Source organism: Phalacrocorax carbo, chromosome 1 (assembly GCF_963921805.1).
Source record: "Phalacrocorax carbo chromosome 1, bPhaCar2.1, whole genome shotgun sequence".
Taxonomy (NCBI): Eukaryota; Metazoa; Chordata; class Aves; order Suliformes; family Phalacrocoracidae; genus Phalacrocorax; species Phalacrocorax carbo.
The window spans coordinates 136,741,267-136,767,997 of NC_087513.1; the positions used below are offsets into that span (position 1 = coordinate 136,741,267).

The 26,731-nt window shown below is 39.9% G+C and overlaps 1 protein-coding gene across 5 annotated transcripts in view; it reads left to right on the forward strand.

Annotated features, from left to right (window-relative positions):
* The window catches only part of ARHGAP6 (Rho GTPase activating protein 6), a 342,515-nt gene that overhangs the window by 291,675 nt on the left and 24,109 nt on the right, over positions 1–26,731 (forward strand). For all 5 annotated transcript variants that reach the window (XM_064475524.1, XM_064475554.1, XM_064475547.1 and 2 more), the window contains 4 exons: positions 8,000–8,071; positions 17,747–18,003; positions 22,833–23,028; positions 26,227–26,282. In XM_064475524.1, coding sequence (XP_064331594.1) covers positions 8,000–8,071; positions 17,747–18,003; positions 22,833–23,028; positions 26,227–26,282 — 581 coding nt within the window. The remainder of the gene's footprint in view (positions 1–7,999; positions 8,072–17,746; positions 18,004–22,832; positions 23,029–26,226; positions 26,283–26,731) is intronic.

The window sequence follows — 26,731 nt, forward strand, 5'->3', positions numbered from 1 at the left end:
ATTATAGGTTAGTCTTCTGATTTTTCATTTCCTCTGTAGAGCTCACTGAATATCTTGTTCCTCATAGTTCATGTAATACAGCTATTTTAAATGTACTGGTAAGTAAAAAAGTATTTAAATTATGTAAAACTATATATTTTTTCACTCTAGTAATGCCAATATAGTTCAAAAGATTTTTTTTCAACTTTTCAAACACAGTTATCTCTAGTCAAGAGCCTAAATGTGAAAGGATTAGAAAGAAAAAAAACAAAACAACAAACAAATGAAAAGGGAAGACAGGGAATTTATTCCTGGTGTTGATGTGGTGGTTTGAAAAAATCTGAAATAATTAAGAATTCTAATCTTTTAAGGATATTTATATATGGCATGCACAAACTGAAGGCAGGCATCCTCTTTGTATTCTCTTAAGGGTTGCTTCTGGTGCAGCTCCGTTCATGCTCCTGTGTTAGGCCTGCAGCTTCCTGCACAGCAGGAGCATGGTGGCCTGGGGCAGGACTGGAAAGCAGCTCCTTCCTGGCTCTTCTCCTGGCAGGGGTGGGCTGTGCTGACAGCCCCCTCCCTCCAGTTGTGGCTTCTGCAGCCCTGACCTCACTCCAGAGCCCGAATCCCATACCCCCTATCCGCTAAGGTTTGGCTCTCACCCGTGGAGTACGTTGCACCTGCATTTGCACACCAGTTAACCCAAGTGCCTCACAACAAAGAACATGTTTAAAAATACCAAAGTAGTTATTTTCCTCCAACACGTATACTTGGAGATTATTTAAAACCTTATATACACTAAGAAAGGTTAGGCAAGTGGAGCTGAAATGTTGTGTTTTCTTATGATTCCTCTATCCAAAGGAATTGATTAGTATTTGATTCTAAATTAAAGCACTGCCCAAAGTAAGCTGGTTTTTTTGTGAAGAAGGGTTTGTAACTGTCTTGTTACAGTTATAGTCTATATCTGTATCCTGCTGCTTTCCAACATGCAGCATTTTTTGTTCAGCAAGCTGGGACATGACTCCTGATAGAAATAGCCCTTGAGAATAGGGTTCAACAGAAATGGTGTGGCTTTCACTCTAACAGATTTGATTGTAGTTTGGAACCACACTTTTTAGATGTGTTTTCCTAAAAGATAGCATGGTTTACTGATAATATCCTCAGCTGGTGTAAATTGGTATATCAACTTTGCCTTCAGAATCGATGTTGCAGCATCAAAAATCTATTAATACCTGGCAAGCAAATTGTGGAGGATTGGTGTTTGTTTTTTGTTGTTGTTGTTTTTTTCTTGGTGGTGGGTTCTTTTTTGGTTGGTTGGGGTTTTTTTGGGTTGTTGGGTTTTTTTGGTTGGCTGGTTGATTTTTTGTTTGTTTGTTTTTGTTTGCCTTTTTTTAAATTTGTATCAGGATCATGGAAGGTTATTGTAAAGTGTTACTTGATTAATAAAACTCAGGTCCCTGTAGAGATGAGGCTTTCTTTTGAAGGAGGTGAGGTTTCCAGCAGTTTTGCCTTCTAGATAGGTTCCATGGCAACTTACAAATGCTTCCTAGATAAATAATTTAATACATATACCAGTATGACCTAATTCGTACTGTCCCACCGTAAAGAGATTGTGTATAATGCAGGATTTAAACTTCCAGCTGCTGCATCACTTAAACCTGCACACCTGTACTTGGTAATTCCTCCGTGTTTCATTTTAACAATCAGTACTGCCTTAGCCCGAAGGAATCGAAGCCTATATCTGAAGAAGACACGCTAACTGTGGGTTACCAAAGAGTCAAATGGGATGAGGAGGAAGAGAATAAAAAGCACACTTTTGTCTGATGGTCGTGGATTTTCTCAGGCGGTGGTATTGGATACACTGTGTATTGCTGAGAACATCGTTTCCCGTGCAGTCTGCTTTCCCCACGCCTCACCCAGTTTCTCACCATTGCCCTGAGAAGGCTCTGGGTCAAAGCAGCACTCCAGCACAGAGGGCTGCTACGCTCTGGCTCTGGTCCTGCCTCTGCGCAGCCCAGGGCAAGCTGCAGCCCCTCTCCTGAAGAACAGGCTTTGACTTCAGCTCTGCCTTTTTCACACTGTTTCTTCTGCCATAAACACATTCAGCAGGAACCTCCTAGAGAGGGAAACACTGAAGCTTGTTTGCTGCATCAGAGAAAGCAGCACGTAAGAGGGAAGCTGGCTCTGGACATGTTTGTGGTGCCTGTGGCCAGCAGCCTGGACCCAGCTCCCTGGGCTGAGGTGAGCACGTGCAAGCCGGCTGCTGCCTGGAAGGTCATGGCTGCAGCTGCGGGGTGCACTTGAATGAATATAGCTTTTCTTCCATCAGCTGCAGGCTGACAAGCACAAAGGAGTGCTGATTTAAGTCAAAGTGAAATAAAGAGAGCAACGCAGGCCATAAGGAGAAGCAGTGTGAGAAACAGGGAGAGACTCCAAGGCTCCTGAAGCAGTATAATAATCTGCGTCACTGAGGGAGATCTCCGTATGTGTACCGCTGAGGACAGGTTAAAAGGGAGGAGGAGAGCAATGGGAAATACTTGTGGGCTCAGCCCTTTCCTCTTCATATCACCCTATGTGCCAAAATCTGCAGCTCCTGGTTCTCTCATTGAAACCGTTTACCTTCCATCTGTGCTGCAGCTGGCAGTGCTTTAGAAGTTACCGCGTGGGGACAGGGCATTTCAACAACAAGTTAATCTAAATAAATATTTCAAGATGGACATTTATAGTCACAGAAATAGCTAAGGAAAACCAGCACCCTCTTCTTCAGCAGAGTAGCTCCAAGTGTATGTTCAGAAGCAATTTTATTTTGTATAGTGACCCGACAAAGTGATTGATTGCAACCACACAGAGCAACTGTCAATGAATGAAGCACAGTTGCATCTTTATTGTGCTCCGTCAACAGAATTTAGCAGGTTTTTCTGATTGCAGAGTCTCTATTTAACTGCAGTACCACACAGGCAAGAGAGAATGTAGCTTGACGCTTGGCTGGCAGGCTGAATGCGGGAGGCTGGCACTTGGGAAATGAGTCACTCTCAATGAGTGAAGTGAACCAAGAAGTCCTCAAGAGAAGTCGAACTAGGTGCTTTGTGGTGCCGTTGGCAGTAATTTTCAAGACAGAATGGGTTACACTTTTAGAAAATATATTCTGTATTGATTCTTTTTCTTTAAATGCAATTAGATGCAATTACTAATGCCTATAAAGGAAAAATGGTCATGAATATAACTACTATGAAGAAGTATTTTAGAAATCCCACAATATATGTTTTTTCACCCATTTCTCTTTTGATAAATGAGCTATGAATATGATATTAATCTCTGACATAACTCCTGTCTTTATGCTGTGTGAGAATAACTCTTAATTGTAGAACACGACAAATTTTCTTTACTAAATGGACAAGAAACACAATTCTCATAAGCAAAGGAAGTTGCCAATACATGGGGAGGGGAGTTCTTATTACTCAGTAATCCTGTAAGCAGCAGCAGGTCTCTTTTTTCAAAATCCCACTCAGTTAAATTAAAGTCTCTGTATGAATTTATAAATTATGTTTTTGATTAACAAAACTTAACAAGAAAGAGTGTCCTTGCGTGTAAGTAACATAAAAGGAACATCCATTTGTATAGATAATCCACAAGCCCATGTAAGGGGGCTGAAGAATCATATTTTTGTTACAGGTTCACTTTAAGCTTATCACCAGGGTACTCTCCATCATCTGAAATCTAATACTATAACAGTTAGTGTCATGAAAATGACTTAGAAAGCTCAGGTGCTGTTGTACTTTTTGCAAAATGTATTAATTATGAGAAAAAAAAAGTTGGATTAGGGCTTCACAGTATAGTGAAATAATATGAAACTGGTGGCCAAGAGTTCTTGAATGTAAACTCCAAGTGTGCCACTAATTGTATAATCCTGAACAAATTCCCTATACTTCATTTGTGATGCTTTTTCTTATGCTGAGCAAGACTGGTACCTACCATATTGACATGTTGAGTTCCATAACTTTAAAATGAGTAAAGCAGTACTGGAAGTAAACGATAGTAACAGTATTCAGCCTTCACTCTCTCTGAATCATATGTGGTGTTGCTAGGTAGTCTTGTGCAAAGCAGTAGAGCAATCTGTCATATAAAAAAATTTACAAAGTTATCTTTCTTTCCTTTTTTAAACTCTTAGAGCTGAAATTTATATATCCTCAGAGTGAAAACGGCTTCTTATTACCTAGCTTGTAGAACCCTGGTCTCACGTAGCGTGAAGCTTAGGCGTTGAAATGGGCTATACAAAATCTGGGATTTAAGAGCATAACCACTAGTTAAACGGTGTTAGTGATGACACTGTACATGAATTTCAACCTTAAACCAAGTTTCAAAAATAATAATCTCAGAAGTCAAACTCCTCAATTCTTGTCCGAAGTCAGCATATCGGTGCAAATACTCCTGTATTCTGCAGGCCTTGTTCACTGACAGAGTCCTAAAAAGGTGACCTAATTTTTCAAATAGAAAAGTCTTTTTGGCATTAACTGAACCTGGAAGTGCTCACCACTTTGGAAAAACAGGTCATGTAACAATTTAATATGCACTCAGGAGTTTGTTTCTAGACTCTTGTTTTTTTAAATATTCATCAGGCTAGTTTTAGTATATAGATGGCCAGAGAGTGATGTATGCATTGCAGTGAAAAATGCAGCAAACATATAAATTAATAAGCACCGAACAAACCACATTCATTTCTGAAACAACTGATCTGCCCAGCTGCCTGGGCAGATGTTCTTCAGAAAAATCAGAATGGGTTAATAAGAAAAAAAAAAATGCAGCTTCCTTCACTTTGACAGTTGTCTTTTGAGAACTTCTCTTGTCTTGCTAATATTCTTGAGTGGAATCTGTTGGAGGAGCAGTATGTTGCTGATCTATAGAAAGAAGACATTAGGTGATAATTGTATACACAAAAGACTGGATAAAAGTCCAACAGCATTTATCGCTTTGTGGTTTAAACATTTCCAAAGCACAAATGAGAATAGCAGGCTATATTTAATAGCACTTTGGGCTGATATTGTACTATTTTGCATAACTATTTGCTAATTAATTTTAAAATGTACAATAGGTATTGTGCACAGGGAATAATGCTTTGCCTGTTTCCCAAAAATGCTTCGGATATTAATTATATTCTCAAAACACACTGCAGATAATAAGTCCTAAGCAGTATTATTATGAATTGAGTTAATTTAAGATGTAAAACTGCTAGAGTTGCACAAGTCCTTAAGCATGTTATGAATATTTTAGCAGTGTTCATGCCTGATATAACCTGAATGAACAGTCATTTCAAAACATATTTATTTTTACAGACTGTAGATTGTAATTGTTCACATCTTTTTCTGGGAGAGGAGGAGAACTGCAACTGACTGCCTGGCAGATCTCCTAAGCTTTAGCTTTTCAGTGAGATTCCTCTCTTATAATTTTCATATGCAACTCCTTTTCTCCTGCCATGGGGTAAACTCTAAATACAAATGGTTGTAGCTCCACTGCCTTCAGTGGAACTGCACCCATTTGCCCAAGGTAAGTGTCTCTCCTCTATTGCTCTGCAATCTCCTTCTTTGCTCAGGAGTGCACAAAGTGGACTCTTTTCTGTATTTTCTGGTTCATCCATCTCCAGAACTGCTTCCTGCTTCTTATATTCCTCTGGGCCTGAGCATCATTTGTATCCAAAATTCAAGGTTTGCAGAGATAAATGCACAAATGCTGTCTCAGCCTGTCATTTACTGAGGAATTACTTCACTGTTGGAGTTGAAAGAATCACCCATTAACAACAAGGTTCATGAGAAAGCGTTGATAGTTTGGCCCTAGAAGTCATTAACCTGTTCTCCATGTGGATATGGGTGACATCTGTTCCCATGTTCAATGCTGAATAGCGTTTGTTTTTCCTGTATTTCTGTTGTATTGGACCATGCAGCACTAAGACACGCCAGAAGTTGCTGTTGTGTAATTATAATAGCAAAACACTATATTTTACGTCCAATTTTGACTTTTGTTCTCATTTTTACCACTCAGTAGACTTCAGTGGAATGTCAGACTATCAATAAATAGAGAATAGAGTCTCTAAGATTCCAGAGAAATGCAAGTCATTTATCAAAAGGCCACTGTGAAGCAGTAATTTGAATTTATAACATGAAAAATAATTTGATAATAATTTTATATTTATAAAACCAGAACACAATGGTAGTAGGGAACCCTATAAAAACAAGCAGTGCTCACAGGTGTATGTAAGCAGGCTACCGTCTATTCATATTGCCAAGAGGTGAAAGAAGAATTTCTATAATAAACTAGTTCTTATCAACTGGAAATGTCAGAAGGTGTGAAAAGACTGGGCATATTAATCAATCAAAGTATGACTTTGAGTTATGAACTTGTCATGTGGCTACAGAAAAGGAAAATCTAATCATATACCATATCACGCAATGAATTACCTCCATTATATTGCCGAACTCTCATCCAGAATACCATATCCATTCTAGTCAGCCTCTTATTTCAGAGAGATGAATTCTCACCGGAGCAGGTGCAGAAAAAGGAGAATTAACATAACCAGCAAATGATGGTTTACTTCAAGAGGCAGGAACTGAGTATCATAGTTAAGTGAGTGCTTGGAGCAAATATGCTTTAAATAAATGCAGAGTGCAAGTGTGCAAGTGGAATCGATCAAACCACAGTTGCATAAGGTAAAACAAAAATGTTAATTTTAAAGTAGAAGGATATTAACTGGCTATGAAAAAGTCAGAATTTGTCCAGTTTTCTGTTGAGTGATGTTCTGGGCATGGCTTGCAATAGGAGTTGAGGAAAAACTATGGGGAAACAGCTTACGTTCTCCTGTGGCCCCTAACTGCAAAGGTGAGAGTTCATCCACGGAGATCCACTGTACTCCTCTGTGGTATACTCCTTACTGTAAAAGACCATTTAATACACTGGCTTACATAACTAGAAAAACATGTTGAGGCAAATTATTTGGCGATCTTCTTAACCTAAAAGGAAACACAGATACAATGTGTTCATTTTTGAGTTTTTGCCATATTACAAAACCAGTAAGGCAAAGGTACATGTTCATCGACCTGTAGCTAGAGTGGTGTTACGGTTAGTATTAGTCCCTATGTTAGACCCTTTATGTATATTTCTTTGGAACTTAAAAAATTAAAAAGGTACAAGTTAAAGCAGGCCCAGGTCTTAATCCCTGGTATTTGTTGAGACCTAATAAATAAAATGCATTTTTGTTGACTTTTCGTTATAACAGATGCTGCTGAAGGAAATAATGATAGCCAACCTTTTGCCATAATTGTTTCAAGAATGAACCTGCCTACACTGTTGCTTAAAATCTTTTGTCCTTAATACCTTAGTGAAAACTTGGATGATAGAACACCCCGTTCTTGGGTGGCAGAGCAGTAATTTCTCTGAGACTCTAATCCACCTGAACCAATCTGCACACGCTGTACCAAAGTGCAAGCTCCCAGTATGCGTTCAGTTCAGATGGGTCATGCAAAGGTCATTAGCGATCACCCAACTGGGATGACTGGCATGCAGAGTTTATCCTGGAGGTTGGTCATCCTCTCTCTCCAGATACTATGTTCAGCTCTACACCTGAATCACAGTCTTGTGACAATGGATGAGAGCTGAACAGTACCTTTAGTCTTACGGTACCTTGCTATCAAGAGCACCCAGCAACAAATCTCCATTGTTAAGTCTTCAAAATTAGTTTTCTATTCTGCCACATGGATTGTGTGGCACACATTTGTAGATGTGCCCAGCAGCATGCAGTGGGATACATTTTGGTTCCCCAGTACAACCTTGGCGTTTGGGTAGACAAAGCAGCACTCCTTAGGGATGAAGGACTATGACAGCCCCTACCCTTTGTGAAATGTACCCCTTGCCCTTCCTGACGCCAAGTGCCAGGCCATCTCACTCCATGTTCCTTGTACAGCAGTTTGTTCAGCATTCTTTCACTTCACTTACTTCCTTTTTTTTTTTTTTCTCTCTTTTTTTCGTCTTGCAGATGGACAAAAGAGGAAGAAATCATTAAGAAAGAAACTGGACTCATTAGGAAAGGAGAAGAACAGGGACAAAGGTAAAATAAAATGAGAAGATATTTACTGATTGGGTCTTAGTTTTGCATATGAGATTTCTTTATTCTTAAATGTATACTATCTGGAGTAGTGTAGAATGTTACCAAGCTGATGTGCTGCCTACGTATTTATTTCTAAGTTGAAAAATATGCCTTATCTTTTCTATTTGTTATTAGTATAACCCTGATCTCTTCAACGGAAAGCTTATTTTCTGTGAGAAAAGGAGGAGTTAAAGGACTGCATTTTTCTTCCTTGTTCTTTCTCCCCATTTTCACCATCCAGTGCAGATTGCAGTCTGGATAACATGATCCAGTTGTTTACCTGCATTTTCACGCTCCTTTTCCAATTTGCAAAGCGTATGAATCCAGCCATGCCCAAACAAGTCAGTTCCTTTGCTTTTTTTTTAGCCCTAGGAAAATAGCTGTTGTTTGAAATATATAAATGCTTCAGTGCTACTGATCAGTTGGGTTTTGACAGACACCATGCGATATGGATTTACAGGTGTGGTTGGACTCTTTTGTTTGGACACTAATCAGCTTTATGGGCTGGGTCCTAATCCACTGGATTTGACCTGTAATTTGCAGCCATTTGAGCTAAGCCTAGTCCTTGACACCTGAAAAGTGTCTCTGAAATTGCAGTTTTCTGCATGTAGGTAATTGTGCACCTAATTTTGTGGTTTTTCCTGGAATTTGCTGGAAAAGAGTTTCTGGAAAAGTGGTAGTAAAACTCAGTATTAACACCCCAGTTTCACAAGCACACACGCAAACACACAGATTTATAACAAGAGAAGGATTTGGTTACTCTGATGTTGCTGCTTGTAATCTAGTTTGGTAGAAGGATGAAACTTTAAAATTCCGTTGAAAAAGTGAACATTCCCACTTCAAAGTTACTTTAAATATTTGTCAGGAAGAAAATGCTTTCCTTTTAATATTTGTTTGTTTGGTGATTTCATATGTGTGATTATTGTTTTCTTGGTTTAAAAATGGCTATGGAAAATATTTGCATTAATCCTTCTAAAACTGAAAGTCCCCTGACACATTTGTTTGGATAAATCCAGTTGCTTCCCATGTTGGGTTGTGAGTAACAAATCTTTCATTTGTTATGAGAACTACTTGATGTAGGACTGAGCCCACATGCAGAATGAGTCTTTGAGGAAGAGGTTTAATGATTTTATAGCCACCTTTGGGGAAAAGTCTACCTTGTACTGCTCCTGTCAATGCATTACATTTGGCTAGAGTGTAATTAATCAGTCATTATGTTGCTTAATTTCCTTGGGTTTTTCCCCATAGTCCTCCATGCAGTTAAAAGTGCAAAGCAACATAGTTCTATGCAAAACCTTCCCCGCTTTTCAGTTAATTTGCCAGATACTGATCTTTTTGGCTGTCTGTGGGGTGCTGTTCTGCATCGGAAATGGCTAACCACTTACTGCCTTTTTTTTTTTTTAATGTTCTGTCTCATGAGTTTTTGATCCACTAAGATCGTTTATCTTTCCCCCTATAAGGGTAGCCATCACACTTCAGTAGTCTCCTTCGGAAGTTTCTATTTAGAAGCTCTTTTGAAACTTTAAATACATTTTGTCTTTTTATTCTCACATTTTTCATTGCAGTAACAGATTTTAGCAACAATAAATTGATTTGATAATTCTCCAAAGACCTAATTTTGTTGTGTCACCCAAACCTGGTGGACATTTGCAATTGCACTTCCACAACTCCTTCAAGGCCTCTTTGGTACCGTGCCTTGAGATGTGATAGCTTCTTTTGGTGATGCATACAAATGCTTATCCCAGAGTTGCTCTTTATTCCTCTAAAGTCTCTGTTGCCAAAGATCTTCCAAACTATTTTTTCTTACATTGCTTAGTACTCTTTTGTGATTTCCTTATAGCCTTGTTTCATTTCAGCTGACCTCTGTTTCTGATGATTACACAACCATACCGGTTGAGCACTTACAGATAGTATTTTTTCTGCTATTACATTTCTGTTCAGGGATTATTTTTTTTTTGTGCTTCTACCTTGCATAATAGCATTTTTACTCCATTCTGTTAGTAACTTTTGGGATATACTTCCTGTTTTCATTCAGATAGACTTTCTGAGTGCACTTTGCTGTTTAGAGCTCAGTAGGTGCCCACAGCAAAGGTCAGCACTTTGTACTTACTCATCCTTGTATATATTTATCTACTTCCTGTTTTTCAGTATTGCTCATAATTTTTAGTTAACTATACCCAAGCATTTTTAAAAATCACTATGCTGATTCTCTTAATTTTAATTCCTTTTTTTTCCCTCTTCTTTTAACTTCAGGCATTTCAAACATGTACATCTCTGCTTTTAACCTCTTTCTCCCATATTCCACTGCCTTACTCTCATTTATAGAGGTGTCTTACATGCTCTCTCCATGTATAAAATATTGCAGGAGCACCCCCTGAGGGGAAAATACACCAGCACTACTCAAACAGCAGAATCTATATTTCTCTCCTTCCTTCAGGGTGTCAGTATTGACAGGGGTGTCGGGTTGGCCAGTAAGGGTACAGAGGGCCAGGAGATCGGAAGGAGTCAGGTTCCCAACCAGGCTGTGTCAGCAGAGTGAAAAGAAAGCTATGTAGACTCTCATTTGTTGCCAGCAGCAAACACTAAGCAAAAATAGCCCAGGTGGCAGTGTATGGTGCCCTGCTTCTCAGGGTTTCTGCTCATGGTTGTTTCTGGTGTGCTCTTCTCTGCTCTGCTGAGTTGTGAAAGATCATCTGCCTCACAGATACTTGCTGAGCAGATTCTTAATCCATGGCGGCAGAGGGCACAAGCAACCAGGGAGGTGCTGGATTGCGCCACGTAGGCCACTAGCCTGGCGTGGTTGGTGAAAGGCGGCTGTTTTCCTGTGGGAAGCATCAGCATCAGCATCTCCGCCAGCCCATGGGTTAGGAGGGGCAGTGTTGCCCAGCTTTCAGGTGACAAGCTGGCTCTGGAAAGGAAAATGTAAGCCCTGGTGCTGCTGGTCTCCGTAAGGATGAGCCCTACCACCTTCCTTGAACAGTGGTCTCTGTGTCACTCAAAGTCAGAGTTAACCTCTCTCCACGTATGTGTCAGCAAGCTGGAATCATTATCCTGGTTCATTCCATGGTGTTTTTTTTAACAAGCATTTCTACCATTTATTTTATAAAAAGAGTATCTTCCATTACTGGGCAACCAGTCCAAAACAAACACTCGGCACTGTGGACGTGGGTGTGCTCACACAAAAGGCCGGGAGCACACACTTTACCATCCGGGCAAATCCTTAGTCCATGCCCGAAAGGAATGCCTTCCTTCTGTTTCTTTTTGTTTTTCTTTTTTTTTTTTTTGTGGTGGGTTTTTTTGGTAACTAGTCTGGCTGCACTGTTGTGAGAAGGAACAGTAAGACCAGGCCACAGGACAGCGGAGGGGAAGCAGGGAAGCCGATTTCCAGAACACTTTGTACAGACAAATTCCATCTGCCTTAACAGAAACAACATTTCCATCCCTTCAGCATCACTTTTGTAAGCACAGTTGCAGTTTGAAGAGTATATAATTAATTCCAATTAATTCCATTTTGAGCTTCCTATATCCAAGCCAGGAGACCCCACGTACCAGGACAAGTAACAGCCGAGGGGCCTGTGTTGTTCAGTCTTGCCTGAAGTACGTGCCACCTGAAAAGTCTTTTTTTGGATAGATAGGCTCCTGAAGGTTAATCCTGATGATCACGCACCACCGTGTGATCCTGAGCATGGGTTGCAGCCAAAGATCACCGCGGTGTGCCTGGCACAGGAAGCCACAGAGGTAGGAAAAAGGTCACCGTGCTGATCTCCAGGGATGCACGATGGAGACCCTGCAGCAGGGCACACGAGGCGTGAGCCTTGCACGGCTTGTAGTGCATGCAGTCAGCATTGTGTCTTTTTGTGTGGGCAGTTCCTGAGAAAGAGCAGGGAAGGCTTCTGTCTTTGGTCTTGACTGACCAACCATCTTCTTTAGCACTGACATCCACCAAACTGCCCCAGGGTGTAGATGTCTGTAGTTGTTCTCTCTGGGAAGTTACCACCTCTCTCCAATTTGTACCCAAAGCTGTTCTCCCCCACCCCACCAGGCATCTGTGCTTAAAAAGCATAACCAAAAGGATATGGCACTCATTTCTTCTAGGACTGTTTGGAGATTTAATCACTCATATTTTAGGACTCAGTCCAATCTGTGGAGTTTTTACTCTCCTAAAATCATGTTTTATTTAGATGAATCAGTAGATCAACCTGTCTATCTGTTAAATAAGAGTTTCAACAAACTGTTATACTGCTGAAGGCCAGCAAAGGCACTAAAGTAGAATTGAATGCACTTTAAATGAGATTCATATCTTTATTTTTTCCTTTTTGACAGGTACATTTGTCATCATCTCATTAAAATGGGAAATATTCTAAACCAAGTGTTTTCTCAATTGTTTTTACATCTCTGAATGACTCACAAGAGCAAGATATAGCAAAACTTGCTGGATGTAAACAGGAAAAACAGGAGAGCAGCACTCCACCCAGATTTTTAAGCAATATTTTCAGCTTCCATCACTCAGTGTCTTTGCTTTTCTCTGCCCAGCCTCCCTGTTATTAATGGCCATCATGACTCTCAGTCGTGCTGTCTACATAAGTCTCCAAACATTTGCTTTAGCTGCTAACAAACAGTACTCAGGCTGGAGGAGCAGTAAAATGTCAGTGCTGCTTGGAATAAGAAATTCTTAGGATGCTCTGCATGCTGGAGCCCGGGTACTGTTCCCTTACAAATTCATTGCTAATTTTGACAGCAGCAGAAGTGGAGCCTTTCGTCCGTCTCCTGCCAGTGATACAGGGTCAGTGTAAGCATGCCTGCTTGGCAAGTACACACAGGCATTCCTGAGAGAGATGCCTACCAGAAAGGATTTCTCCTATAAGATTTTATCAGTAAACTAGGTCCATTTTGCCTTGGTTCCAGTAAACCCTACAGTTGAACTGAGACACCTGTTCAGAAATAATAATGACTTGTTACATGATTTGTTGAGCAACTGAGAATCATCCCTTTCGCTGGTGTTTCTGTGTGGAATATAAATACTTGGTAGGCTCATCCATGGGGCCTTAGCAGAGCTGCTGTATATGTTGGAGTTTCTGCCAAAAAGGCCATCTTGGTAACTCTGTGGCCTATGCAGATCCAGCAGTAGATATTTGATTTTTCTGTAGTTCCAAATTGTTGAAAGTCTTCTAAGTTTACTTGCCAGCCATGCTCAGTAAATTTAGAGGTATTTCTTAATGTTTGCATTTGTTCTTCAGGAATTCAACCTATCATGATGTTAGAATGGCTTGGCACAGCCTAAGGAGAGAGCTGAATAGATGAAGTTTCTTTTTTATTATAGTTTTTCAGAAACGTGTTTTTCTCAAAGCACCCCACTGTGCTTCTTTAAAAACTTCAAAAATGTTTCTCATGCTCTCTAGGCGTACGAAAAGGTTTTTTTAAGCAACGCTGTCATATTTTGACTAAAGTCAACTAAAGGGCTGACGAACCTCTCAATTTAAAAAAAAAAAACAACCAAAGACCTACCCATGAAAAAGCCTAAGTAATTGCAAAGGCCTTATATCACCCCTTGAAAGTCAGTGAGCTCTGACTAGCTGGAGAAGGGGATTTCAGCCAGAGCTGATCCTGTGAGAACATTGTCTTATGCCAAGTCTTCTGGAGTCAGTGCAGGGTTCTGACGAACCTTCAGATGGAGGGAGTTTTGCTGTTTGGATTATGGAAGGAGGTTTCCATTTTCCTTATTTTCTTTCTTCCATCACTCCCTCTATGGATTCAAATTAGCTGATATCAGTTAGCAAAACAGATACTGGTTGTGGGCAGCTGGGGAGGTTGACTTAAAGACCCCTTTAAATCCATTTAAATATCCCTTTTAAAGCATATTCTTCTCTGAGCTGTCTCCCATTCTGTTCTTACGATTTAAATAGAGGTAGTACAAGCATCTCGTTAGATCATGGTAATAGGTTTTAGCAGCTCAAAACCAGTACTTAAGCTGTACTTAAGAAAAAAAAAAAACCTGAGAGTGCTAAGGAGACTCTCCAAAGTTGCTATATTGTATGCTCTTCACTTTATTGACATTTAAAACCTCATTAAGGTCTAAAGTATAGACCTCACTGATTCTTAATAGACTGCTATGGTTTGTGGGATGGAAACCACAATTTTCACCAGCTGAAACTTCAGAGAAGTCTTTGAAACTATACTTGGACAGGGTGGCATGAGGCCAAGTAAGCTAGCTGTATGGGTCAACATCCTGGATATCATCATTGGTTAGCAAAGAAAAGGATTTCTGGTCACTGAAACTCTTACTTGATCTGGCTGGGAGTTTTTCTGTAACATGCTGCTTTTTAATAGAAAATGCTGATTTGCCATCACAAAAAGATTTCTTAGGAACATACCAGTTTCAATCAGAATTTCATAAAGAAACTTTCCTCAGCTGCAAGATGGACTTTCTGGTAAAGAAGTTGTGCACATCTCCAAAATAGTGAATTGTCTGCTGTGCCAGTAAATGCTAAAAAACCAGAATGGATCAAAAGTTAAGTCCTTGTATGCTGCTGTTTGGGCTATGGATATGAGTCTGCTTTTCCATACTGATTGCCCAGTCTGCCAGGTTGTTTCACATTTTTACATGGTGCTTTCCGCAAAATTTCTTTTTAAGCTGCCCACTCTGATGATTGAATAAATGGTCAAATTTTTGTTGGTTTTACAGAGAGTAACTAACTTAGTAGCTTTGGCACTCAGTATATGTACAACAGACCAAAGTTCAAGCCCCCGCTCTAAGGAACGTTTCTTCATACAAATTAAACACCTCCAATACCAGGGATCCCCAGCCTACACCAGCAAGTAGGCAGTTGGAACTTTTAGCTTGACTGTGAGACTGGAGTCCAAACCTACACATCTTACATCTGAGTCAGTGCCTTTTCTCCCCCATCAGTGGGTTGCTGGAGAGACAACTCTTTAATGAATCTGAAATGTCAGAAGGGCTAGCATTCACTCTAATGGACATGACATTATCCGTCCAACAAGAAGCTTGCTGGGATTGAATAATTCTGAAGGGTGGTGGGCAAAACATGCTCCCCACCACTACACACACACACCCCCCAGCATGCACGGATGCGTGTGCGCGCGCGTGCGCGCGCCCACACACACACTCTCACACACGCTCTCTAGTGTTGGTGGGAACTTGAGGCTGTAGCCAGTCTGTGGAGGGTGCAACCAATTCTCTTAACTTCAACAAATGAGCAAAAAGTTACTGGTTTTGCCAATTCTTTAATGTAATTACCACTGCCAGCCAGCATCACTTCCATCTGTATTTAGTCTGAAAAGTAGCCAGTTGGTTTTCATCCAGTTCCCCCTCTCTGCCAGACATTGAGAAATCGGGGAAACAGTTCATGTCCTCTGAGAAGGCCGCCTACAGCAAAGCAGCGTAGAGCAGAGGTTCAGTGTCCTTTCACTGCTACACAGGAATGTTGAGCAAGAGCAATTAAAAACCTGGCATGCCACACCTGAGGGTTTTCAAGGGGGAGGAACACCTACCTCAGAATACCAGGCTTTACCTAATGAAGTCAGGGAGAGGGTCATTTTAACAAAATTCTTTCAATGAAGCAGTGCTGAGATCTCATCTCAGCTGATCTTGTTCCAGTTGATCCTAATGGTGTAGGATCAGTGGCATCAGCATGCTGTTGGGCATTGCAGGGCGACATACTGCTGTCCCATCCCAATTGGAAGCATGAGTTTCTGTGAGCCAAAACTGGAGGAATATTTCATGTTCGGGATTTCATTTGGCTCAGGAAATGCTGTGGAAGGACAGATAAATAGGGATGTTGGGGGTATAACAAAGTACCGGTTAGACTGGAAGAAGGGGAGACATGTTGCATCTGTGTGTTTCAAGTTTGTGATCTTAAACGTTCATTGGGAAGATAGCCTGGAATAGTAAAATTTTTTAATACTATTAATGTTATCATTTTATAGGCACATTCTACTGGGTACAGGAAGGACAGGTCTAACTCTGGACTCCTGGAACTGGCAATCCCCACATTGCTTGATACGCATGTGATGATGTTCTTTCTTGTCCTAAATTAAATGCAGACTGGCTTAGATGTCATTCTACTCACAGGTCACCTCCAGGCTTGCTTGATATCTGAGGCTCTGCTTCCTGATTTAGTTTTGTCTGGCCACCAAAGTTAGTTCATGTCTTAACATTTCATACTTCTAAAGAGCAGTAATGTTTCACACCAGATCAGAACAGCGGGCCCTTGTCTCTTTAGTATGATAGGCTAATAGTGTCCTTATTCAAGATTCATAAAATGTACTCTTCTTTTCAATGCCTTACTTTAAGCTTAATGATAATGCAAGCCTAGATAAAATTTGAAAGTGTCATCAAAGATATAGTCAGACTTTAAGTCCCAGGAGGAACTTTGGCTTTTAATCATTCAGACAATTGTGGAAGAAGAGAGGATGAGTGTATAAAGATTTTTTTTGTTTGCATTTTTTGTTTGTGTTGTCATTCCTTTTTTCATACTTTAAAAAAAAAAAAAAAAGAAGTGGCTTTTAATCTCTGGTGCTTTATTTATTCCTGAATCAGGCAGGTCTGAAGCTGGAACCTAGTAGAAGTTGCACGCATTTCCCCCAAGGTGAATAGAGTCAATAGCTATTTTTTCATTGCATTTGAGCAAAAAACAGTTCTGGCTGGCAGTCTGGCCCAATGGTTTTGGTTCTACTAATCTCAGATATGTCTAGATTTGAAACTTAATGACAAGAATTTCAATATTAGTTGTTGGCTGATTCACTGTAGAGCATTTTTCTGTTTTGTGAAATATTTGAGTATTTTACTTTGAGACCTGAATTATATGCTGGTTTTGTACATTACAGTTATATTGATGAGGGATGGGATTATGTTTTTTGCGTTAATTGAGGGAAACGTGTATTCTCCTGTATGTCTATATGTCCATATGTATTTTTGTACTGTTACAAAGAACCTTTATACTGATATACCACCATTAAACCGGCTTAATCTTACCAGTATGTTAAAGCAGTATAGTTCTTGTATATAATTAAAACCGTATCCTTGAAGGCTTAGTCTGAATAGTGGATGCATTTATAAGCTCCCTTTACAGGTAGGTGCATACCCTCCTGACCTGTAATGAGACCCATGCACGTGCCTGTACCTTTTGACTCTGGTGCCCTGCAGCATTTGTGAGAAAGAAACCTTGTGAAGGGGTCTGAAACATGAAGGGAGCTGTGCCACGGTCCAGCTACACTCCCCAGTCTCCAGATTAGGTTACTGCAGCCGCTGATAACCCTCTGCACCATCTAGACGTAGCCAAAGGTGCCCGACTTCCAGTTGCTTTCAGTGGAAGTTAAGATCTTAATGAGATCTGCTCCCAAGTGTTTTTCCAAGATTCCGTGTGGTATGTCTTGCGTGATCCAACTGGAAACAGGATTCAGATACCGTGGGCTACAATTACCTGGCATGTCTCCACTATTATTTTATTGTTTGAATGTTGTTATTATTATTATGCAGTCCAGTACTTCATTGGAATTATTATATATTTAAAGAGACTTCAGATTGTTTTACTTTTTAACAGCTTAATACTTAATTCTTTTTGTACTAAATAAATATCAGATGTTCAGTCAATATTAATTTTTGTGTTGTTGTTGCAGAATTTATTCCCCAGGCTTTTGGAATGCCTTTGTCCCAAGTGATTGCTAATGATCGGGCCTACAAGCTCAAGCAAGACTCTCAGAGAGAAGAGCAAAAAGAAGTTTCAGATTTTGTGGCCTTTCTCTTGCCATTCGGAACTAAAAGGCAGAACAAAGAACTTTCAAGCAGTAACTCATCTCTTAGCTCAACCTCAGAAACACCGAATGAATCCACTTCTCCTAACACACCCGAGCCAGCGCCACGAGCAAGGAGGCGTGTAAGTAGACACATCACAATGTGGTGCATGCCAGTAGGTCAGGAGGGTCTAGCTGGAGCAGGAAAAAAACCCTCTTGTGTCTGTGGATTGTGGAATATTTCTTCTGTCATGTTCAAACAGAGATTTTTTTTTCAGATGGAAGCCAGACAGGTCAATACCAGAAAATTCTAACTGTAGTGGAAATCTTCTTTCTGGTGCTGGTGGGAAAAGATCATATGGACTGTGCAAGTCTGTTACAGATCACAAATGGCAGGAGATTATTTAAAAGTCTTCCTGTTCACTCCCTTTATCTACCTCCTTCTGTCTAGGTCTTCTAGATTTAAGAAATTCCATCTGTCTTCAACCTATTTTTTTCAGCTGGGGAATACTAAACCTGTGTGAGTGATATTTATATGTATGCTTCTGTTAATCTAGGCCCACAACTTGGAAATAAATCTAATTATTAATCCCTGTCCTAACATTAGTTAGAATCCCCGTGGTCTAATTCTGATCATGTCCTCAATGGTAAGTAGGAAGTTGTCAGAGTAGATTTGTACCAGGCTCTTTGAACGACATTTCTGCATACAGGCTATGAAGATGCCTTTGGCAGCAGAACAAACCACTGCATGTAAGATAGGTACCTGGTAGACCATTTTCTTGCAGGGTTGTGTTCCTTGTAAGTAAATTTTGTGCTCTGAGCTTTCCAGTTTTCCAGTGCTGCAGCTAATAACAGTAGTAGATTTTTTGTTGTTTTTACCATGGGATAGAAGTTATAGAATTACTGCTCTTTAATTTCATTTGCAGTGGAGGGAGAAAAACTTTAAATAACAGCCCTTGTTAAGTAATCTGAGAAAGAATTTGGGGTACAAGAACAGGCCCTGGAAAATAAAATATTTTCTTAGGATCCTCAGCTTCTTTCATCCCAAGGATAAAACCTGCTTCAGAGAAATACTATGTACAGCTATTCAAGCCATGGTGTTAAGAGGGGTAGAACTGGAGTAGATCGCAAATTAAGAGAAGATTGAAGAGCCCTGTGGCTTGCCTTCTTTCCTTCTAGCTGTCAGCCGAAGCTTGAAGTGTCTTCATTCAGTCTGCAAATAGCTGAGGGCATGATATTTGAAGATGTTTGGGTTCTTATATATGCAGAATGCACATCTGTTGGCCTGTCCAGGCCATATGAACAAGCAGTTGTGTTCATACAAAAGTGCAAAGTACACTTGAATATAACTGTGAAGGCAAACCTGCCAGCTTCTTTCAGAATTTGGCATAGGCAGTGACAAAAAACAGAAATTCACTGTATACACCCATTGGCTTCAGAACCTGTTTTCATATGAAGGAAAGATAATCCATGTGTCCAGGTATGGGTCACCTGCTGCTCTTTTCACCAAGCATGATAAGATCTCTGACGTGCATTTGACCAGCCAGCAAGCATAAGGAACCTGGATCCTTATTTACATCCAAGGGATAGAGGTCCATCAGGACCAAGTTCCTAAAAGTCTCTGGGGGTTTTGTTTTTTTGGTTTGGTTTGGTTTTTTTGTTAATAGAAGGATTGCAGCTTTCAGAGTGTTGAATTTGAGCCTTTAGTCCGAGGTCATGAGGATGTAGTAGCACATGGTTCACCTACAGAGAAGTAAGAATAGACTAAGGTGGGCAGTATGATATGGAGGTAGCTGGCGTTTTCTCTCAGGAATGAACCTTAGTTATTCAGTAATGTACGTCATGAATTGTCAATTACTTAACGTTAATATCAACTCATGCCCTGTAGCTTGTCTGTCTTTGGCCTTTATACTTCTGCTTATCAGTGTACTTACTCTACTCCCCTGGGCATTTTCAGGAGATGGTAATGAAGCCTGCATTTACCTTTTATCTCTTGGGCAGTGTTGCATTATTTATTTAAAAAAAAAAAAATTTGATTCATTAGTACATGTAACTGATACAGCCAGTTTCTCACACAAATGCTGCACAGACTGCTGGAGTGCAGTCCTCTCAAACTGTTCTAACTGGATTGTTTATCACTGTAACATTCACTTCTTCGCAACTGTGTCATTTACCTTTGTGTGTACCAGTGAGTCTTCAAACACTCATCTGAGGCTTTCAGTAAGGGATATGGGGTTATGCTGGCTGCAGAGCTCACGGTATGAGTGCTATGGTTATCTCTCCTCCAAGAGCTAGACAGAAATCACTGCTGCTGCATTTTCCATGTAGGATTTTTGCCAAGCATTCAGAAGTTGAGACCGTGGTCATCCAGCAAGGCACTTTCTTTATGCTTATTGTAGAGAATATTCTGACTCTCTGTTAATATATTCTATATATATATATTTTATGCAGCCAGAATTTATTCAAGTATCAGGACCTCAGTCATACTGCTTTACTCCTCAAATAGCATAATGTATGGAGTGAAAATGGATCTGCCATAGATCGTACTTGATCCCATGTATACTCTGTAATGTTGCTCATCTTCTCAAAAGAGAAAAGCCTTCCATAACCCTTAAAAAGTAAAGCTTCATCTGACCTTCATTCCACACCTGTCCCCCTGGCCTTCATTTTCTTTTTGCTCTTTCCATCTCCTCTTTGATCTCCACTTTCCTTCATGTTTCTGTTCGCTTAGCTTAAGACTTGCCTGGTTTAGTTAGTTGGAGCTTGTCATGGTGGAGCAGGGACTGGTATCCACTATGTGCAAAGGTAATGCCTATTAGATGGAACTTGATTTTTTTTCACTGGCCATTGCAGTCCAGGTAGCACTGTGTCTGTGTTAATAGTCCTGGAGTAGTGGGCAGCAATGTGCATGATCTCCTGTAGCGTTCCTCAGCAGTCATATAGGCCTGGCTGAGCCCAAACCAATAGGTCTGGCAGAATTTGAGCTGTATCCATGGTGTATGTGGGTAGTGTTTTCCTGTGCACTTTGAAATTTAAAGTCAGAGCTGGCCTGGACTTGGTGTTGCCAAGCAGTGGTGTACTTCAGCCACTGAAATCAAGGTCACTCTTCCTAAAGCCAGCTCAGTGCCCCAGTTAATCCACAACTTCCATAAAATGCCCAAGGATAATGACGAACTGACTGTATTTACATCTATTTTAGGGATCTGAATCCGACTTAAGTGACTCTGTGATAATAATGATTCATGAGGTGAGGATGCTTTGCAGAGAGGGAAGGACCTCTGTAAAGGCAGGGTATAAAGAAGGGCACCTGTTGTACAGGAACTGCCTGGGACACGCAGCGGTGAGGATGGTGTTAGGGTTTTCAGTGTCAGTTGACTAATTTTGATGTCTGAAACCCCAAACTCTTAAAAACAAAATAGAAAAAATGTTCAGTTGGAATTCTACACACGTGGATCATAGCCAGAGATTCTTGTTTGATTTTCTGGGGGGTGTGTTTCTTTCTGGCAGGAAAATGTAAAGGGAATCTAGCACTTGTACTTCTGAGAGACATCAGAAATCAAGGTCAAAGTTGCATTCTAGAGGGTCTAGTAATTGTTTTGAGATGTGGGTCCAAAAAGATCTAAAGACTTCACTGTGTTTTGTTTGTAAGTTTTCCATGAGTTATAAGAAACAGAACTATACCTGCTGAATTAGGTGTGGTTTTATTTAAAAGTATTATGAATTTAAAATTTTTTAATTTATTTGAAATCTCAATAGACTTTGTACGAGTTGCCTATGAGTTGGAAATCTTTGTAAAGTTCAGTTGTCTAGGCCGATGGAAGAAGATACTTCTAGAACTTGAAATTCCCTAGCAGTTGTACAGTTCTCATTTAATAGACTTAGAGATCTCTCCATCAGTCTATGAAATACCTGTGAGCAGAACAGTGTGCTCTTAAGAGATTAGAGTTGTCAGCAAAGTTTTGAATGGGAATTTACAATTTCTTCATTATTTCTTAGGATGACATGCTGGATCCCTGTACAGTACATTTTATGTTATGCTAAAATGTGTCTTTTGTTTCAGAAAGAAAGTAATTTACCATAGGTATTTTTAATGAGAATTAAACCAAGAATTTTTGTTTTCTTATTTTTTATAAGCCTAGATGCCCCCTAAAATGTTTTTGCCTGGTAAGTTTAATAACAATTGAGGGAAGTGGTCATTTTGTAGTGACAGGAATCTTGTGGTTTGAAAAAGATAATCTTACTTTTCCAGTGTGAACATTGAAACATGCCATAAACCTCCTGCTGCATGTGCTGCTTTGTCCTTTACAGACTGCTTGAACTTCTGTGTCTTGCTGTAACCCAAACATAGTTTTCAAAGCTTTCACTGGAATTTTAATGATTTTAAAATATTAAGATACGTGAAGTAGAAGTACGTGGAAAAAAAAATTACCCTTTACTTCTCTGGTGTGTCTTTGTTCTTTGATAACATGGGATTATTTCAATCATGGCAGTTGTGTGTATTTGTGTTATTAGTTAACTGTATGTGGTTTATGGTTGTGTAAATCCATTTGCATCACTTTCACTGGTACAGTGGGCCAAGCTGCAGAATAAGTAGGGAGTCAGGTTTAAAATGTGTATATATATCCATGCACATAAATATTGTCCTGCTGAAATGCACACAGATTCATCCTTGTCCTGCAGTATGTGCAGGCTTACAACTATAAAAAGGTGTGCTGAGCAAGTGGAAACCATTTATTTAGTTTTTTCAATATCTAATTTGTATTCCTTGTAGTATGGTAATAATAGCACTGGTACAATTGTGATTTGCCCATCCATTACACCGGTATTATAACTTCATTAATTTGTGTAGCAAATTGTATTTTTATATTAGTTTGTTTAAAGTTCAGGTAGGCAAAAGCCTTAGTTAGATAAGTTCCTGTGGTGTTTAGATTTCTCCAGTCATGCTGATTGTTCATGTATATGTATTTTGCAGGGCGCGATGTCTGTGGACTCTATTACAGATCTTGATGACAATCAGTCACGATTGTTAGAGGCTCTCCAGCTCTCTTTGCCAGCAGAAGCTCAGAGCAAGAAAGAAAAGGCAAGAGATAAGAAGCTAAGCCTGAACCCTATTTACAGGCAGGTTCCCCGGCTTGTAGATAGTTGCTGCCAGCACTTGGAAAAGCATGGTAAGAATATTTTATTTTCCTAGGAGTTGCAGATATATTTTTACTATAATATAAATGAATGTGTATTTTGAGAAGCAAGAATATACTTCCAATTGCAAGGATATATTTGAAAGTCAGACACTTTCCCTCCTATTTTGCCTCTTGCTAAAGATACTGTCTCACAAATAATTACTCTAGATTCTATTTTCCCAAACCAAGGATCTATACTACAAGCTTGCAAACTAGCCCTTACAGCATGGGGGAAGAGGCATTTCCTGGAGGTTGTTCTTTCATACTAGAGTACTCAGCTCTGCAGAAGCGGCTTTTTACACCCCACAGGTTTACCCATACCTTGAGAAGGGAAGTCTGAAATGTGCCAATCAGCCTGAAGTCATAGTTTGCAACCAGTGAATCTTAAGGTGTAAGAGCTAAATTGTCTGTTCATAATACAGTGCAAGACTTAACTAGAAACAGCATTTGAAGATAAAGGCTCAGAGAAAGAAAAAAATCCCATGCAAAATTATATTAAGCTCCAAGAAGCTTTTTTGTGTTCACTACAAGGCTTGCAGACCGGCGACTCAGTTTGTCCCTGGCTTGAGTCCTCCTGACCAGCCTCAGGCTCAGGCCTGCTCTCTCTGAAGGGAATTATAAACTCCTGCCAATATTCTTCTCATGTCTTCATGATCGTCCAAACACAAACCTCCCACCAGCTTTACATAATGCAGAAACAATAGTTAATCAAGGTATCTGTTCCACATCTCTCCCAATGTATCTTAGTCTTGCAAAGATTTTTAATGAGAATTGAAATAAGTTGGCCACAGCAAGATGGAGTGATCACATGGCCAGATAATAAACAAACCATTAATTAATGGTGACTGCAACACCAAATGATGCATTTGATGCCCAATTTGACCAGAAAGAAATCATTTACTGACTCTGAATGAAAGGCTTTCGCAGATGAGGGACTGCAGTTTAAACAACAATGCTAAGCTTTTACAATACATAACTGAAAACCATGTTGCTTACAAATATATAAAGGAAAACTGCAAAAGAGAGTCATTGTCAGCCTTTTACAGAGATTAGATACCATGGCTGACAAATAAGTGTGGGGATGATTAAGTTTGAGATGAATGACTTCTGTCCCTTTCAGAAAGGCTGGCTGAGTTTGAAGAACATAAAAGTGTCTGAGTCAGCCAAAAAAGCCACCCAGGTGAATATCCTTTGGATACTGTAATTTTATGTCACTTGAACATCTGTGATAAATTTTTTAATCCACTTAACCCACTGTCATAACAAAGATTATTTTCTCTACAACATTCTTTAGTAAAATATTGGCTTTACATCAAAGTTTCCTTTTAAAGAAAATTTATGGTGGTTTTCTGTGCATTTTCTAAGAGTGCACTGTAGTACCCCACAACACAATAATCTGAGATAATTTGGGGCAAATATTCTTGTTCTTCAACTTTCAATTTAATCCACCATCCACAAAACAGTCATCGGGATTGGCTGACTTTGAGAAATTTAGAGATTGGAGAAGACGGACAGTACTGTTCGCTCGTTGGCTTTAGGGGTAATAGAGAACTTTCTGTTCTCGCAACAATCCTGTAACAACATCATTCCAGGCTATATGGTGGACCAGGTTTCTGATTCTGAAAATACTTGCCTGTGTGCGTTAAGTCCTTCCAGGCCAATTTTTCAGCAGCAAATCACCTCGGATCTTCTCATGAATGCTTGAAATTATCATTTTGCACATTATATGACAAAAAGTGGTTTTGTTTTTAGCCATAAAAGCCCTTGGCCTTGTTCACCTTCCCTGTTTCCCTGGGATCATGTCCCCGAGTTGTAAAGGCTTGACTTCCTGCAGACCTGCAGTGTAAAACAAATACTGTATGTTTGTGCAGGAACTGGTAACCAGCCTCCAGCTTTTGTCCAATATGAACATCTCCATCTCAGATGATTCCCTGCCAAAGTTCCAGGGTTTACTAAATGTTATTCCATCAATGCAATTTTCTGTAACCAAAGATAGAAGAATATTTGAAGAGAGGTGTCATGCTGAGATTAAAAACTAAAAGGCAGAATCCTATCTGAATTTCTCTGATTAAAATCTGCAACTCCGAACACCACTGTGAAGCTAGACATCTCTAGAAAGCAAGTGTAGCCTCGTGGCTGTCAAAAGGCATTTGTTTTGCTAGGCCATTTTACTTCTCCTGTACATCAGTAGAGAAAATTAATGTTGCAGAGTAGCCTTTGTTAGACCGTAAACTTCTCAAGTTTGTAGATAATTTCATCCTTTTTGCAAAAAATGTCTAACTCTGTAAAATAATATTATGTACACAGCTGCTTAAGCCTTTAAGATTTCCACTCACATTCTCATTGCTAAAGACCATATCATCTCTAAGGTGACATTTACTCTCAGATATTTCAGTTTCTGTTACTTGGCAAACTATGTCCATTCAACAACCACATTATCGTTTGTTTGATATTCTGGTAGTATCTACAGGCCTAGAAGAAGGTTTGAACCAGTTTTGTATGGAATAGCAGGCAACACCCATTTCCAAATCACCTTAAGTCTAAATGACACAAGAGGCACACCTTCTGCACTTTGCCTGAAGTACAACAGTACTTCTTTATAGCTTTCCTTCTATACAATAGCTGTTCCTACCCTATAAACTGCACACAACTCCCAGGTAGACTTCTTTCCTCTTGTAATCTGCCTGAGTGACCTACTTTGAAGGAAACTCAGCTTTATCTTGACAGGCATAGATAGAGGAATAAAGCCAGCAGGTAACCCCAAACACCAACTGCTTCCTGTATCCAAAGTCACAGCTCAGTGCCCAAGTATTTAGTTATTTTATTGCCTGTTTCCTTTGGTGTCAGTCCTGGAAGTGCCACCTCCAAATGCGGAGCAGTGCCTCACTCTCTGCATACCTCTGTCCCTCACAGAGTAGCAGAGGCACTACCAAAATGGCAATACAGAAACTGTCACGGAGATGCCGTTTTGCAGGTTAGGTGATGTGAGGTCCTTAAAAACTACAGTGGATGGCTTCTTAATCCAAGGCAACTGAGTTTTGCCTCAGTGTGGTAAGTACAAGTTTGTAGAGAAATGCATTGCAGTTCTATTCTTTTAAGCACACACATAGCCCAGATTGCTTTGGTTCAATGCAATTTTCAGCAGAAAATTAAACAATAAAACGCTTGTCTGATGTGCTATGCTTTCAGGTCTCCAGACTGTAGGAATATTCAGAGTTGGAAGCTCAAAAAAGAGAGTAAGACAGGTGAGTTGAAATGGATGTGCTTTCCCCTCATCAGCTATGATATGAACAAACCTGATTCCTTTCTGTTAAGTGATTTCCTCCCCATCTGTCACCTGGCAAAATTCAGGCTTTTTGGGTCAGTGACTTCATTGTTTATTTGATGGTTCATAACAGGCCATTTCCAGTCATCTTTTACATCTGGTGAAATCCTTGTCAGGTTCTCAGCAGGTTAACAGTCTCGTTATGTTTTGTTCTGCAGAAGTAGCATGGGGTTGGAGATCCAAATAGACTACAGTGATGAAATTTTCCAAAGGTTACACTGTAGGGAAAAAAAATCTTGGCTGCTACTTTCATCTCAGAAACAGCTGAAGCTCCCAAAGTAAACACAAACTGTAAATCTTTTTTGGAAAACTCACAGTATGAGAAAATATGCAAGTACAGAACAATCTCTTTGACCCTCAAATCAGTGC